The sequence below is a fragment of the Oryctolagus cuniculus genome, chromosome 1 (genome assembly GCF_051225735.1).
Source record: "Oryctolagus cuniculus isolate XC-2025 breed Fujian yellow rabbit chromosome 1, ASM5122573v1, whole genome shotgun sequence".
Taxonomy (NCBI): domain Eukaryota; kingdom Metazoa; phylum Chordata; class Mammalia; order Lagomorpha; family Leporidae; genus Oryctolagus; species Oryctolagus cuniculus.
The window spans coordinates 169,800,876-169,824,483 of NC_142867.1; the positions used below are offsets into that span (position 1 = coordinate 169,800,876).

Genomic DNA, 23,608 nt, shown 5'->3' on the forward strand with positions numbered 1-23,608 from the left:
CTACTTTCCCAGGCCATAGCGGAAAGCTGGATCTGAAGTGGAGCCACCAGGTCTCAAACCGGCACCCATATGGGGTCCTGTCATTGCAAGTGGCAACTTTACCCGCTGTGCCACAGCACCAACCCCATCATATTTACTTTTTACTTGATTTGTATCCATCTTCCTTTACTGGTATTATGTTTGCTGCTTGAGAACTGGGAACTGCTGTAGCTCCTACTGCTAAAGTCTTCTTGTTTGACCCTTTTGGCCCAGGCATGGTGATTCATTTCTGATGGAAATGATCATCCTTAATTTGGCAGAACTCTCTTCTCTATGATGGGAAAGAGCAAAATCCCCTGCCAGATATTCCTAGGGGAATATCTGTGTCTAAAGGACATGGTCCTTATATTTTTATGACCATATAATTCTAAATTTAGGCTTGTTTTTAAAGAACTTTTCAAAAATTATCAGCTGCTCAGCTTATTGCAGATTTGATAAAGTGCACTGCACTTAATACTTTAAGAGGAAGTGTAACGCATTGTTGTGGCACAGGAAGTTAAGCCACTGCCTCGGATGAAAGTATTGCGTATCAGTTCAAATCCCAGCTGGCCTGCTTCTGATCCCACTTATTCCTAATTTGCATTAATTTAAAAGAAGGTGGAAGGAGAGTTAATTGACCTCTTATTTCAATAGCAATGATTTCCTGTGTCATCTGAATTCACAGTTAATTTTCTTCAAAGATAGTTTTTTTGGAGGTTTCTTCTTAATTAAGGTATTGTAAATCAATTTGTTTTTGTTTTTGCTTGAACATGTTTTTAATTATGGGTGTTTCTGCTGCATTTTTATTCTTCATCAGATAATAGAGGGAGAGACCAAAACTGCTAAGAGCTGGCGCCATCCGCTGAGTAAGCCTCCGGCCAGATCCCCAATGACTGTTGTAAAGCAGCAAGCAACAAGTGATGAAGGTGAGTTCTGTTTTTCAGACTTTTTTTTTTCTGTAAAGATGTTTGTTAAAAGAAACTGTTCTTAAAACAGAAATTGCTTTAGTAGGTAGGAAATTTGATCACTTGGTATATATAAGTCATTAGGATATCATAGGTAATAAATACTTTGCAAGCAAAACAAAAATAGATATTAGAGGAGAAATATATTCATATATCCATATATTATATAGCTGTACTACCATATAGCCATATGACCATCTTTCCAGAATTTGGTCACCATTGTCATTGCTTTTAGCTTTTATCCTTCATATTCATTCATTATCAGATTCAAGCTTCTTGTTTAGATTAAAATTTTCCTTTTACTCATTGTCTTCCTTTTTAAAAACATCTTTAATTAGAAAAAAAATCATAATATAAAAATTATATGAGGATGGTAGCAGTTTCTATAAAAGCAATATACAGATGAATTCTGCCTGCATGAAAAGATGGAATATTAATTATTTGTGTTTATTCCCATATCACATTATGTTAAGTTCTTCTTTTCCCTATTTTACTACAAACTATGTTCCCCTTAGTGTCAAAATAATTAAAGGATATTTTCATATAGAGTAACTAATACTTAAATTGCCCATGAATTTGATTAGTTTTTCCCATCATAGCCTATCTTTGTTTGCTTTTCTGAAAGGAATGGCTGTACTAACATGTATGGAAAGCCACTTTCTATGATGTCCTTATTTTCCCTGAAGTTGGTTTTGATGTGGACTAACATAGATTGGCCCAGAGTTTCTCCTTGGAGAGCAGTTTTGATTTCCAACTGTGTAGCTTGCAAAATTTATAAATGGATTGGTTTAACAAAGTTGTCCCATGGGTTTGAGGTTAAATATCTTGCTGAAACATTGATTATTGTAGCTTTTGCAATACTCTCACTTTCCATTTTAATATGTTATGGACTTTTGGCATCCTCTGGGGATTTCTGAGAATTGAATAGATAATTCAGATTATTTTTTTGGTGGATAAAGATTTATGCAAGTTTCCAAACTGACAGTGGGAGATATTCTCTGGCCTGGGGTGCATTTCTTGAGTCCTTGGGCACTACAATATTTCCTCAGCGTCTTGCCTGGAAGTTCCTGTTCTTTGTTCATTTGGAAGTGAATGGATAGTATCATTGGAAGAATGTGATGAAGTCTGGTATTGGTGCTGAATGGGGGCACACAATTCCAAGTGAGCTTCCTGTTCCTGTGTGGATTTTCCTAATCTGACTTCTTGGCTCTTTTTGATCTTTGTATGTATGGGAATAACAATATTCGAGCCTCTTAGACATGGCATCCTTAAACAACAACCAGTGTCCTCTGAAGGAAAATGGTTATTTATCTAGTGAATCTCGAATGTGACTTTCCATACCTCTTCCAACCAAAAAGGCTGCAAAAGGGAATCTGTGCAAGAGGGAAATGAATGCCCTTTGAGTTCCTCTTTTCTTTAAGACACTGTGGAGGTAATTCTGGTGGGTGGTTGATCCTAGAATTACAAAATAAGTGAGGATTTTCTGACTCTAAGCTTTTCATTCCTGGAAGAACATTTTCTGTGTTTAGCAGTAGAACCTTTTCCACTCTGGATATAGTCAACTGTGTTTTTTGCTTCTGTGAGTTTGTTCAAGGTGTTGCTTTATCTGTGATACCCTCTTCCTCCTTGGAACCATGCACATTCTCTTCCACCTTTACTCCCCATTCACTCCGTATTACTTAACTGCATAATTCCTCTCATCGTTGCCCGTTGTGCTTCGTTAGTGTCTATGTGTACATCTCCTCACTCTTGCTCTCTTTTGTCTCTCTTCCATTTCTGTGCCAGTGAATTTCTCACCCCAATCTCTGTGGTACAAATCACGTTTGGGACCAAAGCAGGACTGCCCTGATCACCTGAATATGGTGATCCCTGAACTTTGAAATTAGCCACTGGTAGGACAGTCAGTTGCCTCAGTATATTTTCTACTACCATATTAAAGAAAAAATGTAAATTTTTGTCCTGGAAATGTGTGTTTGTGTGCATGTGTATGTAAATATATTGCTTCAATTAGCTGTAGAATTATGAACTACATATAAGTACATCCAAGTGTATCAGCTATTTCAGAATTCTGATAAAGTTTGAATTTCCCATACTACCATGCTAGGTCCTTGAACTTCCTCAGAGTTACAGTTCAGTTACAGATGTGGCCAATGTGAGGGAGCTTAAGGGCTTCTGGGGTCATAATACCGCAATGGTTAAGTAAGTGACTCCTTCCAGGGACTGGCTTAGGATTTGTTTTGTTTGCGTTATGGTGGTCCAGTGATTTATTTTTATTCTATGCTCCAGGAAAGGAATTGTACACATATGATATGTTCAGCACAGTCAGTGTAAAATGTGATTAGGGAACAGTATTTTTTTCCTCTTAAATGCTGAGAAAGTATAGCCTGAGGAAGAAAAAAAGATCAATACTAAGTTAGAGTTGAAAAATCACTAGCGAACTTAAATTTGCCCATGTTTGGGTTTTTTGTTTTTGTTGTTTTGTAACAGTATCCTTAAGCCCACACATATTGATACATCCATGAATATCTACACATGCACAAAGCACACATGCACACATATTACACAATATGGTAAAATGAGGAAATCATTTGATAGAGTTGAAAGCCTAAATTGAATAGGTTAAAAAGCTAATAATGGAGAACTGAAGTTTGGTATTGCAATTCAATGAAATACTTTGAGGCTACAAATAATGCTTTTCAAAGTACTATATTTTATACTCTTGGGATAATGCTTGGAAAGCGAAGTTAAATGATATGGTTCAACTCAGTTTGTCTAAATTGGAACTATTTTGAAGTGAGTAAATATCTTTTGACAGTCTTAGGATGCACATAACCTGTATCTTGTGCTTTAGTATTTTGTACTTATTGTCTTGCTACCTGTTGTTCACAAATTTTTAAAACACAGAACTACAGAGAGAGAGAGAAAATGAATGAAAGAAAGAGATCTTCCATCTGATGGTTCACTCCCCAAATGGCCACAACTGATACGAAGCCAGGAGCCAGGAGCTTTTTGCAGGGGACCACGCACTTGGGCCACCTTCTGCTGCTTTTGCAGGCAATTATCAGGGAGCTGAATCAGAAGTAGAACAGCCAGTTTTCAAAATGGTGCCCATCTGGGATGCCCACCCTGAATGTGGAGGCTTAACCTACTAGACCACAGCCAGGCCCGCTGCTTCTGTATGTTTCATCAGCAGCACTTTAGTTGTTCTGGCACAAACTTTAGAACTTGTTCTGAGCTGTGACATTAGGCAGTTGACTGCCTATACTGACATCTGTGTCTGATCGTGCTTTTTGTCACCTCTTCCCCTTCTGCTGGTTCATTATTCTTAAAGCTTTAACCCTGTACACATCTGTGCATTTGTATACCAATATTTGACATTTAGAATTTTTACTATACTTGTTTCCAATGTTAATTCTGCTACTTATTCTATTTTGTTAATCTCACTTCTTTTGTGCCTGTTGTGCACCTAACTTCTTGGTTAAGTGCTATGGTTAATGAGGTTTCTAATGTGACTGTATACTAAATAAATATGTGTCCTACTAAATATATAGGAGACCTTGTAGACATGACAGTAGCTGTCACTGTGCTGCTTTGCTCTCATATTCTTTTAATCAGTTGATAGTCATTGTAGTCAACATATTTGTGCTGACAGTAGGGTTTGTTGAAAATTGTGAAAATATTGTAATATGTATTTCATAGTCAGTGTAAAACTTTTTTTTTTTTTTTTTTTTGACAGGCAGAGTGGACAGTGAGAGAGAGAGAGAGAGAAAGGTCTTCCTTTTGCCGTTGGTTCACCCTCCAGTGACCCTCGTGGCCAGTGCGCTGCGGCCAGCGCACCGCGCTGATCCGATGGCAGGAGCCAGGTACTTCTCCTGGTCTCCCATGGGGTGCAGGGCCCAAGCACTTGGGCCATCCTCCACTGCACTCCCTGGCCACGGCAGAGAGCTGGCCTGGAAGAGGGGCAACCGGGACAGAATCCGGTGCCCCGACCGGGACTAGAACCCGGTGTGCCGGCGCCGCAAGGCGGAGGATTAGCCTAGTAAGCCGCGGCGCCGGCCTGTCTCTTTTGTATATGATCTATATATGCACAGGGATTTGGTGTTTTGGATTGCAGTTAGGCTATTTCATAAAAAAAGTTATTGTTTACTAGTGGTATGGTGACTGAAACATTTCAGCGCAGCTATCGAACGTTCTGTTTGTAAGATGGCAGTATTTTCAAGAGGTTACTTCCCTATATTTATCCACGATGGTGACTGTTTTCTCTGTTTCCTTCTCACAATAATGTTTGTTCTGGTACTTTCCATGTCTCCTAGAATAGCCACTTAGCCATTGCTTATTTCCATATTCATGAAGAAGTTTCTGACAATGTGGGGCCTGAGGCAATGTTATAACCTGCTTCTGTAAATTCAGAATTAGAGGTAGACACAGAGAGGAGAGGTCTTCCATCTGCCTCCCTGAATGGCTGCACCAGTCAGAGGAGAGCTCAATCCAAACCCAGGCGTCAGGAGCTTATTCTAGGTCTTCCACATGGGTGCAGGGGCTCAAGGACTTCAGCCATCCTTCACTGCTTTCCCAGGCACATTAGCAGGGAGCTGGATCAAAAGTGGAGTAGCATGTCTAGATCCAGTGCCCATATGGGATGCTGGCGCTGCAGTCTGGGTCTTTCACCCGTTGCTCCACAGCACCAGCCCCTGTAAATTCAGGTGTATCAAACAACTTTATATTTAGGCTTGAGCTTTTCTTGACTCTCTTACCTGTTAAAGGACTTTCACAGTGTTTTGTGATGATCTAGGAATCTGTTTTTACCATGAAGTGCTGTTAGGACAGAATTTTGCTTTCTCTGAAATCTGGCAAGCATTACAAATTTTCATCAAAGAACTAAGTATAAAAGGGACTTTTGCAGTATTAATTTTTTAGTTTTCTTTTTACTTAAGGATCACAGGTTGAGTAAAGAAAGTAGTTTATGAAACTCTTGCTTGGCTGTAAGAGCACAGTTTACACCTTTTTTTTTAGGCAGTGACTGAATGATATCATTAATATTGGATGAAAATATGCAGTTATGCTTAAGTGATCCTCAATTTTTTTGTGTGTGTGGAACTGTTAAGACTTTAGAGTATTTTGAGGACCCAAAGAAGTTTCTTTTCTTTTTGTGGATTTGTCTTACTGACATTTACTCAATTGTCAGGGAAGGTTTTCATTATAAAAGTAGCAATAATGCATTCATAAAAACTTATTTTCATAAAAAGTGATTTCTCCAAAGCATAAATATTAATAGCATAGCAAAATGGTGGTATATGATGTTGCTGGCAGAAACATCAATTTAAATAGCTATCAGTGCTTAATATTACCTTTATACCTTCATAAGATATAAGGATATTAGGTGAGGGTTTGCAGCATGTGGGTGGAGTATAGAAATAAAAAAATACAAAATGCATTGAAGAGAGTAGGAAGGACCGTTTCAGTTACATGCACTGCCCTTCTGCCACTTCGCAGTAGGACTGAAAGGTGAGGTTCCTTCCTTGTGGGAAATAAATTGAAATAAACACTGACATTTGCTTCAGATCCCAGTGCTAGATTTTTCCCAAAAGAACTTAGTGCCAAGCAGCCCATGACAGCTTCAGATTCATGGGTTGTACCTGTAGACCATGTCTTCAGTCCCTACCCAATGTCAGACTAACCCTTTTTTTTTTGAGAGTTTAATTTCATATTTATTTTATTTTTTTAACTTTTATTTAATGAATATAAATTTTCAAAGTACAGCTTATGGATTACAGTGGGTCCCCCCCCCCATAACTTCCCTCCCATCTGCAACCCTCCCCTTTCCCACTCCCTCTCCCCTTCCTTTTTTTTTTTTTTTTTTTTTTTTTTTTTTTTTTTTTTTGACAGTCAGAGTGGACAGTGAGAGAGAGAGACAGAGAGAAAGGTCTTCCTTTTGCCGTTGGTTCACCCTCCAATGGCCGCCGCTGCAGCCGGCGCACCGCGCTGATCCTGGCAGGAGCCAGGAGCCAGGTGCTTTTTCCTGGTCTCCCATGGGGTGCAGGGCCCAAGCACCTGGGCCATCCTCCACTGCACTCCCTGGCCATAGCAGAGAGCTGGCCTGGAAGAGGGGCAACCGGGACAGAATCCGGCGCCCCAACCGGGACTAGAACCCGGTGTGCCGGCGCCGCAAGGTGGAGGATTAGCCTATTGAGCCACGGCGCCGGCTCATCCCTCTCCCCTTCCATTCACATCAAGATTCATTTTCAATTCTCTTTATATACAGAAGATCAGTTTAGCATATATTAAGTAAAGATTTCAACAGTTTGCACCCACATAGAAACACAAAGTGAAAAATACTGTTTGAGTACTAGTTATAGCATTAAATCACAATGTACAGCACATTAAGGACAGAGATCCTACATGAGGAGTAAATGCACAGTGACTCCTGTTGTTGACTTAACAAATTGACACTCTTGTTTATGGCCTCAGTAATCACCCTAGGCTCTTGTCATGAGTTGCCAAGGCTATGGAAGCCTTTTGAGTTCACCAACTCTGATCATATTTAGACAAGGTCATAGTCAAAGTGGAAGTTCTCTCCTCCCTTCAGAGAAAGGTACCTCCTTCTTTGATGACCTGTTCTTTTCACTGGGATCTCACTTGCGGAGATCTTTCATGTAGGTTTTTGTTTGTTTGTTTGTTTTGTTTTTTTTTTTGCCAGAGTGTTTTGGCTTTCCATGCCTGTAATACTCTCATGGGCTTTTCAGCCAGATCCATGTGCCTTAAGGGCTGATTCTGAGGCCAGAGTGCTGTTTAGGACATCTGCCATTCTATGGGTCTGCTGTGTGTCTCGCTTCCCATATTGGATCGTTCTCTCCCTTTTTTATTCTATCAGCTAGTATTTGCAGACTCTAGTCTTGTTTATGTGATCCCTTTGGCTCTTAGTCCTATCATTATGATCAATTGTGAACAGAAATTGATCACTGGGACTAGTGAGATGGCATTGATACATGCCACCTTGATGGGATTGAATTGGAATCCCCTGGTATGTTTCTAACTCTACCGTTTGAGGTAAGTCAGCTTGAGCATGTCCTGAATTGCACATCTCTTCCCTCTCTTACTCCCACTCTTATATTTAACAGCGACTGTTGACTGTTGATGAACAACTTAATACGTTATCCCTCTTAGTATTTTTTTTGTTTATTTGTTCTACTTAATACTTTTGGTTGAATACTGTAATCAATACACAGTTATTCTCAAGTGTGGAAACTTAACTGAGAAGTAATCGCTGTTAAATATAAGAGTGGGAGTAAGAGAGGGAAGAGATGTGCAATTCGGGACATGCTCAAGCTGACTTACCTCAAACGGTAGAGTTAACCCTTTCCATCTATGTATTAGCCCAGGCTGAACTACAAGTGTCAGATTCCAAGTTATCACCAACAGACCCAACATTTCTAGGTTTACTCAAGAGATAAAGATGCCTTTTAGGATACAGTCTTCAAACTGTTCCCCTCATCCCCACCGTGTAGGTCAGCCTCCATTGCTGTAGGCACCAGGCAGAACTATGGACCCATGCTCTATGCCCATCCCAGAGGTCTCAGGATCTAGGGGCACCTCAGTATACCCTAATGTCAGGTCATTTCCCCATGCACTGAGATTCCTGGATCATCCTTGCTGATCTAATCAGTATGTCCCCCCATGTGGACTTTAGCACAAGGCCAGCTCCTGTGGATTCAAGATGCTTATGTGACCCAGAAGATCCAAGGTCCAGGTTTGTCATAGTTGGTAGTTCAGGCTCTAAACCCAATCCTGTTTACGTATATGTCAGCAGTTCACATGTTGAACCAGGTACCAATTCACTCTTGTTAAGGACTTTAGCAGCAAGCTCATTCACAGAGCATGGAAGTCAGCTTGCCCAGTAGCAATGAAGGACACACGGGGACTTTTCCTGAAGAAAGAGAATTCTTCAGGCTAAAAGAACTGTACTAGTTATTCACATGAAAACATGGTGTAAGATTCATTTGAAAAAGTGCATTCATATTCAAATTCAGAATAAAGCAGTTCAGTAATGGTGTTTTGCATATCGCATACATTTATTATGAAGATTATGAGATTATTATTAAAGGGACTAATAATTTGTTTAAAGATGTAACACAAAACAATGTAACTTGTATCTTAAAAATCATATTGGATGAATTGTAAAACAGCGTTTTGTTGTGCATCTGTGAACAGCTTAAAATAGACTGTTTTATCTGTATTTTTTGAAAGCTTCATAGTAGCTACAAGTAAAAAGAAACTGCAGTAGATACATAAAAGTATGTGGTCACTGCATCTAACAACAGAAACTCATCAAATCACAATGAAGAATAGCATAAAAGGACAGGTGAACAAAGGACCCACAAAACAACCTAAATATATATATATATATATATATACACACACACACACACACACACACACACACACACATATATATATGTGTATATATCTATACATATATATATAACATATATATATATATATAAAAGCCAGGAGCCAGTTGCTTTTTCCTGGTCTCCCACGCGGGTGCAGGCACCCAAGCACTTGGGCCATCCTCCCCTGCCCTCCTGGTCCACAGCAGAGAGCTGGACTGGAAGAGGAGCAACCGGGACTAGAACCCGGTGCCTGTATGGGATGTCGGCACTGCAGGCGGAGGATTAACCAAGTGAGCCATGGCACCGGCCCCAACATTATTATTATATTGAGAATATCTTGGCCGGCGCCACAGCTCACTAGGCTAATCCTCCGCCTGCGGCACCGGCACACTGGTTTCTAGTCCGGTCGGGGTGCCGGATTCTGTCCCGGTTGCCCCTCTTCCAGGCCAGCTCTCTGCTGTGGCCCGGGAGTGCAGTGGAGGATGGGCCAAGTGCTTGGGTCCCAGTACCTGCATGGGAGACCGGGAGGAAGCACCCGGGTCCTGGCTTCGGATCAGCCACATCTAAGATAGGCTGTTTTTGTCATGATGTCATTGAAGGGCAAACCGTGCTATAAGAGTGCAGTGCTTGGCTTTCACTCGCTCTGTTGTCAGGAATTAGCCCACTTACTTCTTTTTCATTATCACTTCATTTTTTTCAGAATTCAAAGGCATTTTATCCATCTTTGAAAATATTTTTAATTCCTCATATGAATTTGTAGCATTTTCCAAGGAGAAAGCTTTCAGTTATTTGTGTTTTTCAGTTGTCTCTGATCAAGTATGTGCTACAGTAATTTTGTTTTGCATCATTAAGTAGCAACACCTTTTCATTCTCTTGATTTTTTTCATTTATTTGTTTTTAGATCCCATAATTAGTGTGCGTTGTAGATGTTATCTCTGTGATTTGAGGTCTTCATGGCATTTAACATTCTTTCCTTTTTGAATTTTTAATTTTCATAGAAAATCTTGTGTTCTGACATGTGGGATAACTGTTGTAACTAGTTTATATTTATAGTCAAATTACTTCATTTCACATACAGGCAAAGGTCTTGCATTTCATTTTGTTTTGAAACACTATCCCTTTCTGTTTAGGGAAAAAGTGATGTTGAAGATAAAAATAGTAATGCTGCATCATGAACGCAGACACTGATTTTTGTTTCAATTGGAATAAATTTTGAGTTGTTTTTAGTGTCAAACATCCCTTCCCATTTTCCTTTGTAAATCTGCTGTTTCCTAGACTAGTAGCTTAGTTTGACAAGTGCTAGAACACTGGTTGAACAGTACTTCAAGCAGTACTTTGGATCTAAGGACATTGCTGCACAGTATTTATTCATAAGACTGTGACAGCACCTGCTGAGGAATTCTAGCATGTGTCACAACTCCAGGTATTAGGCTTAAGATATGACTGTGGTTGCTGCCACTTTCCATGATGTACTATCTTCTGCTATAGGCATGAGGAATTTCTCTTAACATGCATTTCTCTCATGCTCTGTAAGATTTGTAAAGTGGTTTTTTTTTTTTTTTAGTTGATATGTGCCTCTTCCTTGTTAAGAGATTTGACTGTATAACAGTCTCAAGACCAAATAAGAAAATCTGACATAAAGATTGTGTTTTCTATCTGTGAATGCCAGTATATTGCCTGACCTCTCATAGATGCTGTGTTAAGTGTTGATTTTCATGAATCCTTGAACTAAACCTGAACTTAGTAAAGCACAATTACTAAACCTGTTAAGCCATCTATAATGTTTGGTTTGAAAGTAATACTGCTAAGTGAGTTTCACTCCTAACCAGAAGATGACCTCATATGCATAAAAATGCTTTACCATGGAAGTGTTATGTTAGTAGTAGAAACATTGAAGTATTGAATGTTGAAAGGAGGGAGTAGTTCAATGATTTCTGGCAGTGATTGGGAAGGTGACAAAGGGATTTGGATCATTTGATCAGAAGGTCTGCTCTGGTCTTTAAAGAATATGAGGAGTAGGAAAGTAAGAAAGAATAAGAACTCGCAGCATGCTGTTTCTCTCAGAATGTATTTGAAACAAGATCAGTTTGGTGTGTGGCATTGATATTGCACATACTTTTGAATGTTTTCATCCTGTGTCATGAAGGTTATGGTTTTTCCCTGGATCTCATGCTTACTGTCTTTTCATACTCTCTCCCCTAAGAATTACCTGAGATGCCATATATTGAAGAGGAAGTGGAAGAAACAGAGTCATGGGCGAAGCCTCTTGTCCACCTCTGGCAGACGAAATCCCCTAACTTTGTGGCTGAACAAGAGTATAATGCAACCGTAGCAAAAATGGAACCACACTGTGCTATCTGCACTCTGCTCATGCCTTACTACAAGGTACCTGGGGGCTGCTGTTGTCAAGTTTCCTTTCTCTGTTGTATCACCATTATGTTAACTGTGAGTCATTATATGTGGAGTATGCACTCAGAAGTGTATATTGTGGTATTTCTGTAGATAAGAGTCTTTCTAGATTAGTAGTTCTCTGTGTTGTTTGAGAGCCATGTTTCAGATGCTACTTTATCTCTTTTGAATATTTTGCCTTATTTCAAGGAATGGATCATTCTGTCCACTCTGCTTCTTTTACCAAGAAACACAGAACTTAAATATTATAAATAGTAGAAACAGAGAAATCTTAGATGTAGTCTGTTTTATGCTTGAAAATGAGATTATCAGATTATATTAACATCAGCTGCAAGCACAAATTTTTAACATCTCTCTTCAGTTTCCCATGTGTACATTGAAATGACACAGCCAACACTCAGTACGAATTGTTGAGGTCATGCTCATCAGCCAGTTGTGCTCAGTGTTTTCCACATCATTTCACGTAGTCAGCACTGACGATAAAGTCATACGCTTTAGCACCAATACAGATGAAATGATTTTTAGGAATCGTATAATGTGTGATCCTATGATATAAAGTATATTGTATGAACATTTTCTTTTATGTTATATTTTCACTAATAGAATAAGAAATATTTGAGATCACCTCTCTTCCATGTCAAGTCAAGTCTATTTAGTTCAGACATTTCAAAGCAAGAAAATGTGTGCCAGCTTGCATTTTCTTAACTTTGTAAATATTCACTTCATGTTTTGAATGTGCCACTGGTGAGCAATAACCATTATTTTTTGTTTTTGTATTCATTACATTTCTGTTTTAAATTTTTACTGATTCTTATTTATGATTGATTTCTTCTTTGCCTTTTTTTTTTTTTTTTTTTTTTTTTTTTTTTGACAGGCAGAGTTAGAGAGAGAGAGAGAAAGGTCTTTCTTTTTTCTATTGATTCATCCCCCAAATGGCTGCTACGGCCGGTGCGCTGTGCCGATCCGAAGCCAGAAGCCAGGTGCTTCCTCCTGATCTCCCATGCAGGTGCAGGGCCTAGGCACTTGGGCATAGGATTAGCCAAGTGAGCCATGGCGCCAGCCTATGATTGATTTCTAAGCTTATTAGTTTAGTGGAAAGGCAGAGAGAGAGGAATCTTCCATTCTCTATTGGTTCACTCCCCAAATGCCTGCAATGGTTATTGTTGTGTCAGGTCAAAGCCAGGAGCCAGGAACTCAATCCATGTCAGACTCTGCTGTCACCCAGTATTTGCATTATCAGGAAGAGAATTAGAAACAGAACCAAACCCAGGCATGCTTCTATGGATTGTGAATATTCCAAGTAGCATCCTAACTGCTATGCAGAATGCCTACCCCTGAGTCTTTTTTGACAAAATCTGCCTTTGTTTTCCAGTGAGCCCAAAATTCCAACTGAGATGTTAAGATTGAGAAATTTATTAGTATAAGATTCATATATATTAGTGAGAGATGACCAGTGGTTTTGTTTTTGTTTTTTGGCACATCAATTGGTAAAATTTGTCAGATTTCCTTCTCATGTTGTTTAAATCTTTGAGGTGAGACAAAAGCCTTTGATGTCTCCTTCAGTGCTATTGCAAAGATGAAAACCAGTTCTTTAAAAATACTCCTTGAAGTGTAACTGGGTAAGATTCTTCAGTAAGTGCAAGCAAACAAACAAGAATATTCATCAGAACGATTGATGCTTTCCATGAACTACTTCTGGAAGAATACAGTTTTATAAGTTCATTTTCGTATTTGAGCAGACATATAGAATATTTTCTTGTTCTTACAAATTAGCTTCTAAATGTGAATCTGAGGAGGAGCATTGGAAATAAAGCTAATACTTGGGTCAGGAAATAAAACAGGGAGTACAAATTTGGAAGTCAGTGACTAGAACGGGTGTTGATATTGGATGGTCAGGGTAGATCATGAACTCCTATCTATGTTTCTCACTCCTGTGGAAATATTTTGTTTTTCAGCCGGATAGCAGCAATGAAGAAAATGATTCTAAATGGGAGACAAAATTAGACGATGTGATTACCTCAGGAGGAAAGACTAAACCCCTCATTCCTGAGATGTGCTTTATTTATAGTGAGGAAAATATAGAATATTCTCCACCCAATGCCTTCCTTGAAGAAGATGGAACAAGTCTTCTGATATCCTGTGCAAAGTGCTGCGTACGGGTTCATGCAAGTAAATGAATCTGACATTCATCAATTGCTGGCTTTGCATACTCTTGTCTTCTTACTTCTTGTGGAATCAGGAGCTGGAAGTGGATATTGAACCTGGGCATTCCTCATCCTCTTTGTGACAATTTGAAATGAATATTCCTTTGGTGATTAAGAGAATACTGCTTTTACTGAATTTTATGTCTATTCATTATAACTATAGACAAATCCAGTTAATTATTATAGTTGTTTTTCCCCCAGACTGAGATGGCTTGGCCCTATTCTTGTCTCAACTTGCTGTTTTTATACAATTGAATACATTGTAAATACATATTTTCTATTGGCTTGCCATTTGAATTCTATACAATATTTCCAGGGTTTTGCTATAAACTACTATTTTTAAATGCATCTTAATATACTAGATGTTACTAATTCACATATCTACTTACATAAGCATGTGTCATGTGTGGCCTACCTCTTTCAATGTGTTCATTATAGCTATCTTTTTCTGTGTTTATCCTAGGGTAATAATAGTCTTTCCTTTAGTAGTCATAGCTGCATCTCCAAGGGAAGTATAATAGCAGTCTTCTTTTAGATTGATAGCAATTTAAAACACAAACACACATTTACACACATTTGTCTTCATTTATTATGTGTATGCAAGAGGAACAGTGCCAGAATATGAAAAAATTGGTTTTTAATCTTGGTTCGTGAATATACCAACTGTATAATTTAGTCATAATATTTCCTTTCCTTGAATTCAATATTTATTGATTTATTTAACTATGAAAGGGTTTTTTTGTTAATTACATATAAATTATTTTTATTCCCTATCTCAAATGTTAATATTAAAATTTACTTATTTAATGTTTTCACATTATACACTGTCTATATCTATCAAATGATCACAACTGTACTCCATAAGTATATATAATTATTATGTGTTAAATAAAAAAATTATTTTAATCTTTCCAGACCCTCTGATTTTTGATGGTTGGCGTAACATGTATTTCATGATGCCACATAATTCTACATAGATTACACTGTCAGCCATCTCATTAGATAGCTATTTTGGGCCAGACATATACTGAATAGGCAAACTGAATTAAAGACATTCTCTTCATCACCAACAATGGCTTGTTTAGCCTGTGTCTTTTCTCTGAAGTCAAGCCTAATTATAGTTTTTTTTTTAACATAATTTATGATTACATTAACTAATATTTCTTTATTGTGTTAAAATGTCTTCAAACTCTGCTGCATACACCATACTTGTGAACACCATACATGTGTGGGTAGCAATTTATTTTTGTCCATTCGGTTTATAATTATTTTCAGTATTTTCTATGACAACTGTTGTGAGCATCAGTTAGAAATAAGCTAAACATGCTTATGTTTTTTGGGACCGATTTTGTATTACTTATGAAGCATGAAAACCGAAAGTGTCTTTGGAACAGTCTTGTTCACATTGTGTTCTAAGTATTGGGAATCAAACCAGTATGTTATAGGCTGTTGTTCTCCTATTATAAGTTTTGGTGCTAACATGTATAATATTTTAAGAAATAGTAGATGTAATGCGTTGATCTATTTTTTTTTTTTTTTTCAGGCTGTTATGGTATCCCTTCTCATGAGATCTGTGATGGCTGGCTGTGTGTCCGGTGCAAAAAAAATGCATGGACTGCAGTAAGTGGCTTCTTTCGGTATCACTTTTCCTCTCCCCTCTGTCACTGTAAACACATTTAACTCTAGCAGATCGATATGATTATACATATGCTTTTGTATGCAATTCCATATTTCCTTCTCTTTCTAGGCTTCCATCTCCTAATAATTTTACATGCTATGTTTTACATCCTTTGTAGAAATGTTAGGTGAATTTCTAGACATCAGTATTCTACTTAGCTAATTTGAGAATTGCTAGTTAAATTTACATTTTAAAAGTCTCAAAACTTTGCTTTCTTTTCCTGTTCTGTCTAATTTTGCAGTTTTCAAAATAGACCTTTTAAATAATAGTCAAATTGTTGTCTTCAGGTTCTCTTTTGAAAACTCACTCATTTTCCACTTTTCCAATAGTCAAAATCTTTCCCCTGCTTATTTAACTTTCTGTTTTAGTAAATTTTAGCGTGTCTGCTCTGTGTTTGCAATTACTGTGAACTTGATTCAAGAACTTTATCAACAAAGAATCACATCTTTGGGGGACACTGATTACTTTTTTATTTTTTAATTTATTTTTTTAAGGAATGCAAATTTCGTAAGTACAGCTTTAGGGATATAGTTATTCTTCCTATCATACCCGCCCTACCACCCACACTCCCATTCCTCCCCCTCCTAGCTTTCCCCTTGCCAGTCCCATTCCACATTAAGATTCATTTTTAATTAACTTTGTACACAGAAGACCAACTCTATATTATGTGAAGATTTCGACAGATTGCTTTTGATCTGAATTGATTTACTTACAAATCCTGTTGAAACTTTTCATTCCATTATTCTTCTGTGTCACATATTTTGCCATGAATTTGTTATTTCTTAATTTTTCTTATAAACATATCTTTCAATAGGAATCAGAACTGTGTCTCCTACTGATGTTCTCAGAGCAAGTGCTTAGCTTGATTATTACAATTTATAGGAGTAGCATTTGCTTGCTTACAGAGTGATATGTAATGACAAAGACTGAAATTTCCTCTCAACTAATGTTAAAATTAGAAGGAGAATGTAAGGAATATGCCTTACATGATGAAAATGTCTTTCATCATTATGTATACTTAGACTCAGTGTGAAAATAAACATATGGTTTATTATAAGAGTCCAAGAGGGGCGTCTTTTCCAGTAGTTTTATTTCTGGTCTCACTTAGGTAATTGATGTCAGAGGTAATCTCTCCCAGTCAAGAGGAAATATGTAGACCTAATAAGCATCTTAGTATGCTTTCTTTGGTGAGGTCGTTATGTTAGCACAAACATTTATAGAACATCTTTGAACAAACCAAGAAAAAAATCTTACCATTCAGATCCTATTCCATTATACGAGCCAAAGTCACATTCTGTAGATTGAGTTTGACCAATGGTGTTCTCTCATTCATTCTGAAGCATTACTTTAGAAATGACTGGTCATTTAGTCTAGTTCACTTAGGCATTAAGAGTTCTCTGTTCCATCCACAGTTACTGCCTGGCTCCTGTGCTCACACACTGAGCAGTCCTGTTTTCCAAGGTACCCTTGTCCATTGCATGGCAGAGTCAGGTCCAGGCCTATGCCACCTACGCTAATTTTCAAGCTCGTTTTGATTGATTGTGATTATGCTGTTTTCATGTAGCATGTTTTAAAAACACAGCACTCTGATACACTCACTTAGAATTAATTTATTTAAAACATCTATTAATCTTAACCTGTGACCCCTCAAAAAACAGTCTTGAAATTTGTAACAGAACTGGAAACTTGAATATAGCTGTCCAATGATTCTCAGGCCTACATGGTTTCTTATTTCTAACTGGAAATGATCCATAGTGACTGTACCTGCCAGTTATCCTTTCAGTTTTTCAGTTTTGAGTTTTTCAGTTTATCTGTTTGTCAGTGAAGCTGCGTGCCTATTTTCCTGGGAAATAATGTAATTCTGGTTTAAGAACTGCAGAGAAGTAACTTATAGTATTGATATTCTGACTTTAACATTCTGATTTTATATAGTAGTGATTGTTGTGATATTAATTTTTACTAAAGTCTTAAGTATGGTTTTGCTTAATTCTTTTTCTTGAATAATGGAATTTTAAAATAATTTTAAATAATTCTTATTTATTTATTATTTATATTATTTATTATATTATTATATTATTTATTATTTATAAATAATTCTTATTTATTCAGACATCCATCTTGTACTGTCAGTTTCAGATTCCAGATGACCCTACACCTTCTTTTTGAATGGAGCTACTAGAGAAACAAGTCTAATAGTGTAGCTCAGGTCAAATAATATTCTAGTGCTGGCTTTTACTTCACTAACTCTCATTCCTAATTATTTCTTATGATTTTTTTTTAAACATGCCTTGCAAAGTTAAAAGTTACTTATCACCAGTGCCTAACAACATATTGAGCTTGTGATGTGTAACTATGCAAGAAATGTGATTGTTTTATTCCCTTACCATAAGTGCTTTCGAATACCTTGTGTTCAATTTTATAAGATATATGTGAGACTTAATGTGGTAGTTTTATAAAGATTTTTTAAAAATATATTATATCAACACTATATTATTAAGTTAAGAATTAGTAATATTTAAAGGAAAGGAATCTTAGGACTTCTTTCTTATAATTCCTGGCAATGCATAAAACATACATGCATACATTTGTTAGAATGTAGAGAGTTCTGTCAACTTCAACCTGCATGAGGTCATACAGGGTGTATTCAAGGCTAGAATCAATACTCACAAAACAGCCAATTTTTCTTATCAATTCTAAAGGGTAGATGTCACGTGGACTCATTTCTTCTGGTAGTTATTAAGTAACTACATGTCAGGATACTACCTCATTTGTCTCTGTATCACCCTAATACCTGGTATCTTGTTGGATCATTTCTGATGTAATAGAGCATACAGTAGCAAGGTTGATATCATCGTGATGTGGGCCAGATCCTTATTTTGATCTTCAGTTTCCTCATTATTTCAAAAGGTTAAGTTCAGACTTCATTCTGATGCATGTTGCCATTGTTTTATTATTTAATCTGTCAATTAAGTAAGAAACTAGAAGCTGTACTATAGTTTCAAGTGCATGTGCTTGAGGAAATATTTAGTTATAATTTCATGTTTACACCCTAATTTGGTTTCTAGCATTATGGCCATATGCCCAAATTCAAATGAAAAGACAAGAAACAAAGAGTTCCGTGTTTAACCACTTCTCATAGCCATTTGTCTTCCTTCTGATTCATGTGTTATATTACATAGTTATAATAGATATTATTTTGTTGACCTCCTGCTGTATGCTATGTCAGTATCTCTCATATAAACTGACTCAGCTATCTCACAGCCATGTTTGAATTTATGGTTTATTACTCAGTTTTGTTAAATCATTTTTAGCTGTGTTTGTTTGGGCCTCCTGTTTGTTGTCTGTTCTTCCTTTTGGTCAATTTTTTTTTTTTTTGACAGATAGAGTTAGACAGTGAGAGAGAGAGAAAGAAAAGTCTTCCTTTCATTGGTTTACCCCCAAATGGCTGTTATGGCCAGCGCACTGCACCGATCCGAAGCTAGGAGCCAGGTGCTTCCTCCTGATCTCCCATGTGTATGCAGAGGCCTATGCACCTGGGCCATCCTCCACTGCCTTTCCAGGCCACAGCAGAGAGCTGGACTGGAAGAGGAGCAACCAGGACTAGAACCTGGCACCCATATGAGATGCCACAGCACCGGCCCCTTTTTGGATCAATTTTTTCACATTCATTATAGTGTCGTTTTCAAGCACATCCCAGAAATTACAAAGTCCCACTTTTAGGTAGAAAAATCAGTGTCTCTCTTTGATTCATCATGTGTATCCTTTTCCATGAATTTCTATAATTTATGTCTAATTTGTTCATGAATTTCCACAACAAGCTGTTGTTTCTTGAAAATGTAATGTTGACGTTTTCACTATAAACTACAAAATTTGTATTTCTTTCTTTCTGTTTTTTCCTCTATCTTTTTGTACTACACTGAAAATTTTTGCATTCATATATTCTGCAGATATTTGAATACTACCTTAGGGCTACAACTCTGATTAGGAAGAGAATATTTAAATGTCTAGAATAGGCTGGATACCTAAATAATTTTTATCCTTAAACTTAGTACTTGGTAGTATTGAGTGAATTTCCTATATGATCTTCTGAAGTATTTGTAATATAATATTCTAAAGAAAAAAATAAGTATAAGCCTATTAAATAAGTGAAAAGGGAATTTGTTACAATTTTTGATGACAATTTTCATGTCTTTATACATTTTCATTATACATTATTATGCAGTGAAAATGTTGTTGAGGATACTATAATTATATATGCACGCCATTATTTTTTGTCTATAACCGTAGAAAATATAAGGTCAGGAGTGAACCCTGATGTGGATTCTGGAATCTGGGTGACAGTGGTATATCAATTCAGCTTATTGAGTTGTAACAAGGTACCCCGCTTGGGGGCGGGGGGTGGATCTCATGGGATGTTATGATATTGAAGGTAGCTATGTATGGATTGAGGCAAGAAGAACATGGGAAGTTTTTGCACCTTCTTTTCAATTTTGCCCTGAACCTATTTCCTAAAATTAGTCTAATAAAAAAAGTTATTTCAAGGCCTTCGAACAATTCTGTGTGTCTGCTCTTGCAGGTATTTCACATTCTGCTGTAAATTCTTACTTATTTCATTATTTTCCTTTATGTGTGGGAAAATTTGAATAATTTCATTTGATAATAATACAGTGTGAAAAATAAACAGCTATCCATTAAACTCTTGAATGAGTATTGCCATGTTGGGAAAAAGTAGATTTTGTAATGAAAATTAAGGAAACCAAACACTTTATAGTTCTGAATTCTCTATGGTGAAATGCATAAAATAGGCAATAATACACATTTATTATCTACAGAAAAGCATTTATTATGCTTTACAGAATAATAAAGAAATTTGTATTTTGTCTGTGTGTAACAAACAAAACCCTTTGTTTTTCCCAAAATGATTTTAAGAAAGAAAAACCCAGCATAGAATGATTTTCTACTTGGGAATCCATTTATTCACTGTGCCCTTTATTTTACTTATTTGTTTTAAAAAATGATCTTCTGGAATTAGATTTTGTATTTCTCTTACAAAATGGGACTATGCAATTCCAATGACAAAAAAATAAGCATTTTCATAGCTCTTTGAATCTATTTTATTGATTATAAATTAGGGTATTTACAGATTGAGTAAAGGATGCTGTTTATGGCTCCAGTGCTGCACATGGCTATTTTATTTGGCTACTGAATGTAAGTGAAGTCTTTGCCCTGCATAAACCACAGTCTCATAATTGAATTTCTAGAAATACCCAAGACAGTGGTTTTTCTGAAACCTACTCCCACACTGTTGCCAAATCTTGTGGGATTAAAAAAATCTAAGTTGTTGAAAAATATTTACCATAACTCCTGTTTTGGAAGTATACTTTAGTCTAAATCATATCTTTAACTATTAGGTAAAAATTAACAATTTCTTGGAAAGCTTATAACTCTGTACATCTTTGATAATTATGAAGGTACAAACCCAATTACTTGTTGGCTACTTCTGCATAATTATTCACGGGTAGAAGATTTCTGTTAGGTAAAGTCTGGCTCCCATCATTGATGTGAGGCTAGGTCCTACAGAGTGAGCCTAGTTCCTGTAGATGGAGTCACAGGTGTTCAGAAGTAACCCCCGGGGCCGGCACTGTGGCACAGCAGGTTAATGTCCTGGGCTGAGGTGCCGGCATCCCATATGGATGCTGGTTCAAGATCCGGCTGCTCCACTTCCGATCCAGCTCTCTGCTATAGCCTGGGAAAGCAGTAGAGGATGTCCCGGGTCCTTGGTTCCCTGCACCCACGTGGGTCTCTAGATTTCCAGGCCAAGACTCATTCTTATTAACTATTTGCTTTTAGAGTAGAAAGAAGGCTGAGCAGCTGACCTAATACTGCGCACTGTTTTTTTTTTTTTTTTTTTAATTATTTTCATTGTAATTAGAGCCAGCACTAACCTGTAGTCTAATTGGCTATCTTCTTAATATATAACAATTAGCATTATTGGTCAGTTGAATAGTGCGTGTTCTTTCCCCTTTCAGACTTACTCTCGTTTCTTATGAGCAGACCTTTCCCAGAACTGGATCAACTCCTGAATCAAATTCTCTAACTCGTGGTTCCTTTTTTGAGGAAGTCTGAAGTAGCTTTGTAGATCAGAATGATTGATTTTTAGGTCAGATTTTCTTATGGCCTTGAGAGGTCATGGTAGCATTGCTACTTCCTGTGATCTGATCTGTGCTGTACTTTTTTATTTTTTAATCCCATAAGATACTTCAAGAACAGGTCATGAGAAGCTTCCTGCCTGTAATGCTGACTTTGATCCACATATAGTGTAAAACTAGTAGAAAAAGAAAGGACCCATTCTAGTTAAATGCTGGACATTCAGCAGTATGCACTGGCCATTCACGGGCCAAGCTGTGGCTTTCACCGTGCTGCTCCTTCTCATCGGGTTATGCATGTAAGTCACTAGCCAGGACCCTGCTCTCCCATCTGACACAGTGCTCTTGCACTCAGACTTATGTCTTACTTTCCCTGTAGTCAAATTATTCTGAACAAATGTATTAAACCTTGGTGCACAGACACCATGCTGGTATTAATTGTGTTTCTTTAACCACATAGAACAACACATTTTTGGCTGTCAATTATGTTGACATCATAGCTAAGATGTGGAAGCCTTTCTGTTAGGGTGCTTCTTACAGGCTTAAAAGTCACAAACCATTTTTCTCTTTTCTTTCCTCTCTCATTTGCGCAATAAACACAGTCCTGTCTCTCTCCCTTTTGTAATGGAGAAGAGTCCACATAGCTTACTGTAAGTTTAACTGTATTCATAAATAGCTTCTTGATTGAAAACAAATGCCTCATTAATCTTCAGTGCTTCAACCAGAGAGCACAAGCAAAGTCAGGAAGAGTAATGAGAGACATTATGGGGAGCCTAACGTGCTGTACTACATCCCAGGATGTGCATGCCTGGAGGTCACAGGGCGCAAGGCACAATGAGCAGAGATTCCTAGGAAGAGCATAGGGGGAAAACTGTAGTACAGGCATTTCTCATAAATTTCAAAAATTAATCCAGTGGGAGGATGAAAAAATCGTGTACTATGCTGTTGTCAGTGGTCACGCTGAGAAGAAAGAATAAGCCAGCTGAGTTTTTATTTGTAAGTCATATGTTACACAATTTTGACAAAGTTGTAAGTATGTTCAACTTGAAGTGCTTTGCTCAGGTTCCTGGAAATACTATTATGTAATTAATCATAAGTCCTATGTAGATTAAGTCTGACTACTCTTAAATTATTTACATGCTATTTCTTGTTACCTAGCCTGTTCCTGGCTTGTTATACAGCTACAGAATGGGTACTCTGCAGACTTTCATACTGCTATGAGCTATAATATTAGGAAGAAATCTGTCGAAGAAATGTGTTTTGAAATAAACAGTATGTTTTTCCCTGCATTAGTTCTCTGTGAAACAAATGTTTGATGATATTTAAATAGTTAAATGGTACTGAGTTTACTTTGTCAGTATTGTAAAACATGAAGAAGTATAATGTATGCTGATGAAAATAGAATGAAAATTCAGTTTGTATTTTGTAAAGTTCTAGAGATTTCATCTATAAGAATAGAAGACTGTTTCACTTATAATTTTTCCTGAGAATTATTAATGATGTTTAGGCTTACGTGAGTCACTGAAAGTTCTTTTGTGTGTAAATATATGAATATAAGATTTTGTGAACTTCTTAGACCTTTTTTTTATAAAAAATTTATGTATTTATTTGAAAGGTAGAATTAGAGAGAGGCAAAAACAGAAAGAAGGGGAGGGGAGCAGAGGAGAAGGGAAGGAGAGGAGAGGAGAGAGAGAGGTCTCCATCTGCTGGTTGACTCCCCAAATGGCTGCAATGGCTGGAGCTTGGTCCAACTGAAGCCAGGAGCCAGTAGACTCTTCTGGGTCTCCCATATGGCTGC

The 23,608-nt window shown here is 37.3% G+C and overlaps 1 protein-coding gene across 12 annotated transcripts in view; it reads left to right on the top strand.

Moving 5' to 3' along the window:
* Positions 1-23,608, top strand: part of KDM4C (lysine demethylase 4C) — a 351,443-nt gene that overhangs the window by 183,914 nt on the left and 143,921 nt on the right. For 7 of the 12 annotated variants that reach the window (XM_051858176.3, XM_051858178.3, XM_051858187.3 and 4 more), the window contains 4 exons: positions 836-944; positions 11,577-11,758; positions 13,738-13,951; positions 15,530-15,606. In XM_051858176.3, the coding sequence (XP_051714136.2) occupies positions 836-944; positions 11,577-11,758; positions 13,738-13,951; positions 15,530-15,606 (582 nt within the window). Of the gene's footprint in view, positions 1-835; positions 945-11,576; positions 11,759-13,737; positions 13,952-15,529; positions 15,607-17,076; positions 17,126-23,608 lie in introns of all 12 variants that reach the window. The other 5 variants (XR_016210339.1, XR_016210337.1, XR_016210340.1 and 2 more) reach the window with 1 other exon arrangement.